General features: G+C 45.5%; 1 protein-coding gene across 28 annotated transcripts in view; it reads right to left on the minus strand.

Moving 5' to 3' along the window:
- neo1a (neogenin 1a) overlaps positions 1-4,292 on the minus strand; it is a 158,429-nt gene extending 154,137 nt beyond the window's left edge. For 27 of the 28 annotated variants that reach the window (XM_086144110.1, XM_086144103.1, XM_086144106.1 and 24 more), the window contains exon 1: positions 4,012-4,259. In XM_086144110.1, the coding sequence (XP_086000236.1) occupies positions 4,012-4,078 (67 nt within the window). In that variant the 5' untranslated portion in view covers positions 4,079-4,259. The other variant, XM_086144095.1, reaches the window with a different exon arrangement.
- Positions 4,293-9,076: the final 4,784 nt, after the last annotated feature.

A 9,076-nucleotide genomic window follows, 5' to 3' on the forward strand; every position in this document is an offset into this window, starting at 1 on the left:
CGTCAGACAGGGTAGTGCCGACAGCTTCATAGCCGCTTGACAGCATTCAACTTTTTGGGAACTGCCAGCTCTCTTTTCCACCTTTCTTTTTTATTTGAACATGAAAGATCAAGTCGACATGAAGGGGAGAGGAAGACCACAGCGGGACTGCGAGGCGGCGCCGAGGAGCTCTTTACGGACGGGTTGAGGCAAGGTGAGGGGTGGCCTATGACGCCAGTCGCCTTCGGGCCGATGGACACATCGTAGCGGAGAACGGGTCGACTTCCACGGCGAGTGGAGGCCCGGCAGTTCACTGCGTTTGCTACACCTGACCCCATCAGTAAGGTAAATACATCTATTCCCACATCCTTGTTCTGGGTCTACAGCAGCTTTCTGACAGAAAAGTTCTAAGACTACAGTTTGAAGAACTGTCAAAGTTGAACCTTTTAGTGTTTCCGCAGGGTATAAGGGACGACGATAGGGACACAAGCGACATGTACCTTTAGCGCCACACTTGGTGCATTTCACTTTGTTGCAAGAAAAGAAAAATAGTATTTAAAAATGGCACGCCATTGTCCGCAAGAAGGGGCGTAGCTTAGGAGTTCCATCAATCACCAAGCGTTTATGTCACATGAGTTTGCTTCTGGGGGAATAATGCAATGTTAAAAGAAGTTCTGGTACCAGAAGTCCAACAGGCTCGGATTGGAGAACCTGACGCACATTAAATTTTAACGCTATTTTGGAAATTGTGGACTCCAAACATGGCTGCATTTGCAAAGACAATAAGATCCCTTAAAACCAGGGGTTGTTCACCTTCTTCACATCAATACAGCGGCGCTTAACATCAATGTCACGAATCCAGAAGTCGCACCGCCCCTCCCCTGTCACCGATAATGGATGGACATGTGTTTTGGGATCTTGGAAGCTGACCTTTGACTTTTCGAATCTGAGATTTCATCACTTCATACTTTGTCCCATTAGCTGCGGCGCCTGGACACCGCGTCGGCAACGGAGGCCGGCACAATCCGATCAGTCCCGGCTGACCTCGAGGCATTCCTCAGACCTGAGGACACCGCTGTGGGTCAGACAATTGCGACGAAATGATTGCTAGAAAAGAAAAAGGGGAGGTTCCTAGATCCCTAAAGGCCAGAGTGTGTGGGGCGGCAAATGCTAGCAATCAACCTACGGGGAAGGCTGAAAGCATAAGCCAGCCTCTGTCAAGAGGAGGCAATTCTGAGAGGCTATTTCAGCAGCAGATCCGTAGCCACATCCACGATCGACTCCCAAAGCGGCTTGCTGATGAGCTACTGGGGGGGAGGGGGCAAGGCCAGTGAGGAACCCAACTTCAACAGCACGCTCTGTACCTTTCATCATTCCTGATCTCTACCCCTTCGGCATTCAGGGTCGCGGGGGAATCAAAAGCAACATAGAGTGGCATAAAACCATTTGTTCTGTCATTCACAAGTCATAGAGGACTACAACTGCTTACAAGTCATATAAAGGCCTACAACCATTCACCCCCTCATTCACAAGTCATACTGACATACAACTTTTGCCCCTTCATTCGCAAGTCATATAGAGGCATACAACCATTCACTTGCTCATTTGCAAGTCATAGAGGACTACAACTGCTTACAAGTCATATAGAGGCCTACAACCATTCACCCCCTCATTCACAAGTCATACTGACATACAACTTTTGCCCCTTCATTCACAAGTCATACAGAGGCATACAACCATTCACTCTCTCATTTGCAAGTCATAGAGGACTACAACTGCTTACAAGTCATATAGAGGCCTACAACCATTCACCTCCTCATTCACAGGTCATACAGACATACAACTTTTGCCCCTACATTCACAAGTCATATAGTCACATAACCATTCATCCTGTCATTCACAAGTCATATAGAGGCCTACAACCATTCACAGGTCATACCGACATACAACTTTTGCCCCCTCATTTGCAAGTCATACAGAAGCCTACGACCGTTCAGCCCTCATATCGAGGCATACAACTATTCACCCTTACATTCACACGTCAAATAGCCGATGGAGGGATGTATGTCGAAGGTACCTGAGGGTCAGGTGTCATTGCCATGACGAGCCTTGCGACGCATGCGCACCGAGAGGCCTAACCATAGCCGCCGATTTAAACAACATCAATTTACGGCCAAATAAACCGACAGGTGGATGAAATAATGGTTGTTAGCTTTGAGGCGTCACAACAGGCGACTAAAAGCGGGTGATTACACACAGCGGACCCTGGGGACCCGACAGCAGATGCGATGCCTTCCATTCATGGCTGGGGGGGGGGGGGGGGTCTATTGATCCGCCGATCCGCCCCTGCCAATTACACGTGACAAAGTACCGTGGTGGTCGGAGGGGGGCAAATCATTTCAATAATAGCCGTAAGAAGATTGTTTTTCCGAAAAACGGGCGACGGATCAGTGGCGCCCCCTAGTTTGGAGCCGTTCCATTAGAATATATTCTTTCTGGAATATTTCAAAACTGACCGCCAGGCCTCCCCGCAGTGCACCCACACTGAACTGTGTGTGTGTGTGTATGTGTGTGTGTGTGGTGGAAAGGGGGACTTGACATGTCAAAAAAAAAAAAAAAACTGTTTACAGAGTAGGGGGATGCATCCGAGGAGGTCTGTGAAGATTAAACCGTGGAGAATGGTCCCGTCGGGGGTGCGGGAGGGGGGAGCTTGTCAAATGTTTACAGATTTCAACAAGTTATTTGCATCGTCCACTGGGAGACAATCAGCACCCCCTCCAAGCAGGATCGCAGAGATAAGATAGCGCCTAAATGGATTTTTTACACTCTTCTAACAAACACTTGTTTGCAAAAGCCATAGTTTTTCTTTATTTTTTTTGGGGGGGGGGGGGGGGGGGGAACTTTCAGGCGGAGGGTGGGGGCTAATTTCTGGAGGACCTACCGGGAGGAGGGATGTGTTTTGGATAAACACATTGGGGGGGGGTGGGCCAACACACACACACACACACACACACACATACAAGAAATGTGTAATTCGAGACTCTCTGCGTGTGGGTCCCTGGTCCAATTCTCTGGAATCAATCAAACCTCCCAAAGGAACTCCCCGGACCCCTTAATCTCCTGGTTTTATTACTTTCCAGACAGTCAGACCCTCCAACCCCCCCCTTTTGTACTGATCTCCAAGGAGGGGCTTTTTCTCCTCCTCCTCCTCCTGCCACTGCAGAGCGCTTTTCATGCAGGAGAGGGTCTTTCATCAGGACGGACCAGGCCGAGAGCTCCCCACCACCACACACACACACACACTTTCAACCCAACCGGCCTTTCGTAACACACACACACACACACACAACTATTTCCCCATCTTGCAAGAGGAGGGGGACATGTTGCACTCCGATATACTTCCTATTTACCCCTCCATCTCCTCGCAGTGAGGTGTGTGATAAGTGTGTGTGAAGGTGTTGGGGGGGGGAGGACATTTTTCTCATGGCTCTTAAATTCGTCTGTGTGAGTGTGTGTGTGATGCACCGTCACTGTCAGACAATTAACACACATCAATGATTTTTTTTTTAAGGGGGGGGGGGGGTTATCCATCAACTAAACGCGTATTGACGCCCCGGTAATGAGATGTCCGCCGGTCTGATGGTGCCGTCTATTCCCTGGAAGAAAGCGCTAATGACTCTTTGCATGGGGGGGGGGGGGGTACTCGACTTTTAAGCCCCCCCCCCTTAATTTTGATAATGGAGGGGGGGGGTGCATTTCCACAAACAAACGTGAGTGGCTTTTCTGCGTGAAACACGTGCTTTACCTGATCCACACACGCGTGTAAGTGTGTGTGCGTGCAAAAGAAAGTGGCACACACACACACACACATATATGTGTATATATATATATATGGTAGGTGGAAACCGTGGGCTTTCTTTATGAACTCGTGACGCGACGTCGAGTCCCGGAATACACACGGGTGGGGTGAATAAAAGTAGAAGACAAAAAAAAGGTGTGTGTGTTTGTGTGTGTGTTTTTTTTTTTTTTTACCTTTGTCGACATGGAGGAAGGTGAGACAGAGGAGAGAGAGGAGCCGCAGAGCTCCCCGCTCGGCCATCACTTTTCCACCGACGAAATCTTTGCCGCCCCCCCGCCGCCGCCGCCGCCGCCCCCCACCCACCGCCGGCGGAAGCTTCGCTTTCAAAACAAAAAAAAATAAAATAAATAAAAATTCAAAAAAAAAAAAAAAAAAAAAAATCCTTCAAAATTAACAACAAAAAAAAATTACAAAAAAAAAATCTCACGTTCGTCCCTTTTTTTTCTTCTTCTTCTTTTTTTTTCTCAAAAGTTCAAACATCCAAAAACGTGCGGGAACATCCGGCGCCAGGTAAACACTTCCGTCCGAGCCGCGGGTTTTAGGCGGACTGCTTGTCCTCAACTTGGTTCGAAGAAGAAGAAGAAGAGGAAGAGGAGGAGGAGGAAGAAGAAGAAGAAAAAACACACTCTCCCTCTCTCTCTCTCTCTCTCAAACACACACGCACACACACGCTGAAATCAATCCATTGCCACGGAGGCGCAGCGCAAACACGCAGATCCGTGGAGCACCGGCGCGCCGACGGGGCCCACCCGGGAGTCCACGGGACGTGTGTGTGTGTGTGTGTGTGTGTGTGTAAAGGTAGGGAAAGAAAGCAGGAGATCGGTCCGTGGAAAAAAAAAAGAAAGAGAGAGAGAGGGAATGAGAGGGAGAGGGAGGGGAGAGAGAGAGGATCCTCGGCCGTGGCCAGCTCGCTGCTCCACGGACGGGACGTAAGAGGAGCGCGGCGTGTCGAAGGGCTGGATCTCCGGCGGCTCCCCGGAAAACGGGCCGTGGATCTCAGGATCCGGGGATCCGGGATCCCGCGGCGACAATGAAAACCCGGTGCGGGTTCTACGAAGGAAATCCCCCCAGTTCCTTTTTTTTTTTTTTTTGCAGTGTCCCCCTAGGGGACTGCGGGGGAAATATTTTTGAAAGGTTAAAAAAAAAAAAAATTTTTGGAAGGTGGCTCAAAAATTTTGTGAGGATTTTTTTGTCCTTTTTTTGCATCAGGGACCAGGGATGAAAATATTTCCGCGGACCAGTTAGAGTCGCGGGGGTTCAAATAATAAAAAGTTTTCTTAGTTCAACAATTCAACAATGACACTTTATATAAGGAAATTACAATGATGTAATATTATCGTAATATCAAAATATAATAAATCAATAACATCATAATATATCATTATATAATATAAATTATTATATTAATAATATAAAATATAAATAATATATAAAATATAAATATATATTAATATATATTCATAACATTATCAATTATGAATTATTAAATCATTCGCTGTTCACCGCAAGAAGCACAGGTGCGGCGTTTGTGCATCACCTGTTGTGATGAACCCATGACTTCGGTAGGAATCTTTTGTTTTAAATGCTGCTTTCTTTAAGCGGGCAGTGTGCGTTCATTTCTGCAGTCTCATCGTTTCCTTGCTTCCTCCCAAATAAGCTCTCTCTGGCTCATTTTTTCCATTTGCAACAAGAAAGATTTTCTTTGCGGACGAGTACTAAATGGTTCGCGGACCGGTAACAGATCCATGCCCTTGGGGACTTAGAGGTAAACATTTAAAAAAAAAAACAATGTAGAAACATTTTTGAGGATGCGCAAAATTTTTGTGAGGTTTTATTTTTTTGCAGTGTCCACTATGTTTTCCTGACATGTCCTATGAAGGGCTACATATGATGGGGGAAACCACAAAAAAAAAGATTTATTTTTGTGAGATCTCATAAAAGTTTCGCAAGATCTTGTAAAAATGATTTTTTTTCCCCCCCATGTCCTCCATGACACAACCAAATAAAAAAATTGAACCATAGAAAGGGTAGGGTTGAACAATGGGGTAGACACTGAAAAAATATATATATTTAAAAAAAACAATGTTAAACATATATTTTTTGTAGTTTTCAATATTTTTTTTTAATTTCGCCCCCCCTCATGTCCCCATAGCGCCTCCGAAGGGAACATTGCAAAAAATAGTAATTTTTGCAAGAAAAGTTTGTCTTTTATTCCCATCCCAAGAGATTTTGCAAAAATTAGTAATTGTCCTTTTTCCCATACCCTTTTACCATGTTGTCCCCTTATGGAGGTCCTTAGGGGAGAAACCATTTTGAAGAGCAAAAAAAATATATCAATTTTTGTGAGATCTTACAAAACTTTTGTGAGATCTCACAAAAATAATTTTCATTTTTCCCTTTTTTTGGCATTGTACCCCACATGCAGGGGACAGGGGTGGAATCATAGTGTCTACTAAGTGTTAAAGAAAAAAAAAAAAAACAACATGGGACAGAAAAAAAGGGTACGTCAAAAAAATACAAAATTTTAAGATCATGCAAAACATTTTTTTTTCACCCTTTAATACATTTGGCCCCATGTCCACTCAAAGACACTCCTAAATTAACAAAGAAACATAGATAGATATAAATTATATATATGTAAATACGCATGTAGATATGAATGTGTAAATGTGTATGTATGTATGTATGCACACACACACACACAAACACATACATATAGATATAGATATAAACATGTATATATAGATGTATTTATACATCTATATATATGGTCTGGATACACAAAGCGGCATGTCGAGGGTGTTGTGTTTCCAATGTCTATAAAGGTGCATGCGTGTGTGAGCGTGTCTGTCTGTGTGTGTGTGTGTGTGAGTATGTGTGTGTGTGTGTGTGTGTGTCGCGGGGGGACAAATCAGCACGCTCCAATACCTACAATTTGATAGTAACACCTGAGTGCTCCCATTGATTCAGCCGTTCTTCCATGCAGAATCCAAACTGAGTACTTTCTATTTCACAGTATTTGCAGGCCGCCTTTACCTAATTAAGCACTCTGAAGTACTCCTGCCGTCGCCGAGGACCTCTGCAGAAATTTAAATCATTTATATGGTTTGTTTGCCTTTCGAACAATTTGTGGCCCGCGTAATTACCAGTGTATTGACGTGTAATAACCTGTCGGCCGTTCGCCCGCCGACTCTCTGCGGCGTGCGCGGCTCTGTCCGGCGAGGCTCGCGTCTCAGGCAGAGTAAACACCGCCTTTTCGTCCAGCATGACAAATATCCAGGGTGATGCGACCTGCGGGGAGGATCGATGGAGGGAGAGGGTAAACAAAGATGGCCACCGGACGGAGCTTTGCACTGCAGCTGTGACGTATCGGTGTGTCAACATTACATTACGCGATAATAACACGCTCGAATGTAAAATGTTTGTATTTTTAGGCCCCTTACTGTATTTCTGTGGATGTTTTCGAGATGATATTCTCAGTAAAACGAGCCGCTATTTGTGTCGTAACCCCTTGCTTGCCGTCTTTCGGTTGTTATCCAGTTAGAATTCTAATTTTGTCTGCCTGCTCCGACCAAGGCCGGATGGACTGAGGTCAGGAGAGCCGACTCAAGGATTTTTTTATCCGCCCAGGCGGGGTTGTAAATATCGATCCGGCTGAAATCAGTCAAAATCCGCCTTCATTCGGGCCAGGGGAGCCGTCGCAATCCGGGGGGAGGTGAGTTTAATGGCCACTGATCCGTAGCTTCCCCGCCGTCAATCAGCTTTTGAGCACATCATCCGTACATCCCATAATTAGCTCACGACCCAAAACAGTGGGGGATCCCCGACGCATTTTTAATCTGGACACAATCACGGCGGCTGGGTGTCAGAAGGAGGTGACGAGCGGCACGTCATACTTTCTCCCGTGCCGGTCGGGTCACACCTATGTGGACTGCTGCGCCATCCCATAATACAAAGACTCAGATATATGGGAGAGCTCCCACAGGAGGTGTGATACTCCCTTTGGTGGATTCAAAATGCCTCTGGATGCGACCGACACGCCTGTTTCCGATTGCTTCCCCGACTGCGTTCCTCAGGGCTCAACCTTCGGCCCGTTTCCCTTCTCCGGATGAAGGACTCCTGTGATTGGTCCGGTCTTTTACATTCCAGTGGCCATTTTGAACCCTGATATTAGCAGCCTTAGCCTTCTGCTAAGCGTCACAAGTGGGTTATTATCAGGATCCATCAGGTGTAAGAACTTCAGTTTACGAACGCCCCTAATTGCAAACAAATCGCCCTACGAACTGTTTTCGGTCACATTTTGAACCGACCTGTACAAACAAACAAACTCGCAGGCTTTCCGTGTCGTAGCGTAGCCGCAGTCGTGCATGCTAGTCCGCGCTGTCTACATCGTTTATCCTTGTGTTCTACTGTTATAATGCTTTTCTTTCGTAAGCTGGTCCTCATTATGGCTCCCAAAAAAGTGCGAACAATAGTGGTGTTAAGAATTTTATTCAATCGGAAGAAGGAAAAAATAGCTAAACATGAGAGCGGCGTTCGTGTTACGGATCTCGCTAAGCGCTACGACGCAGCTAAGTCAACCATTTATAAATCTCTGAAGAACAAAGATGCGCTAAAGATGGCTGATGTGGCTAACGGCGCGAGTACAGTATTTTTCTGACTATTGAGCGCACCTGAATATAAGCCGCACCATATTTTGACTGTGTCTATAAGCAGGAGGTGTCCAGGTGGTAACATGACGTATTTACACAGAATTTTTTTTTATTTATTTTTTTACTTTCAATGAAATACATACCGGTAACATCCACAAATACGTAGTGGAAGTCTTTTTTTTCCTGAACCGTGCCTGTAAATAACACAAGGAAAAGTCCATCCGTCCATCCATTTTCTAACCCCGCTTTTTCCTACTTTAGCTGATTGCACGCTAAAACCATTATAAGTCGTCTTTTTCAGTGTCGGAATTGAACGGCCTCAGAATTTCAAAGTGATTTGATTGGTCCGATGTAACGAGGCTAAATGTTTTAGTGGCATGAAGCTCATTAGGCCTAAAAAAAAACAAACCATAAATTAGCTGCATCATTGTTTAAGCCGCAGTGTTCAAAGCGTGTGAAACAAGTAGCAGCTTATGGTGCGGAAAATACGGTATATTAATGAAGCAAAGGTCTCAAGTCTGAAAGAAGTAGAAAAGTTAATATAAGTTTGGATTCATAAATTTCAGCTTTCTGGAGCTAGCCTTCG

Source organism: Fistularia commersonii, chromosome 3 (assembly GCF_037954325.1).
Source record: "Fistularia commersonii isolate RoL2024-O1a breed Wild chromosome 3, RoL_Fcom_v1.0, whole genome shotgun sequence".
Taxonomy (NCBI): Eukaryota; Metazoa; Chordata; class Actinopteri; order Syngnathiformes; family Fistulariidae; genus Fistularia; species Fistularia commersonii.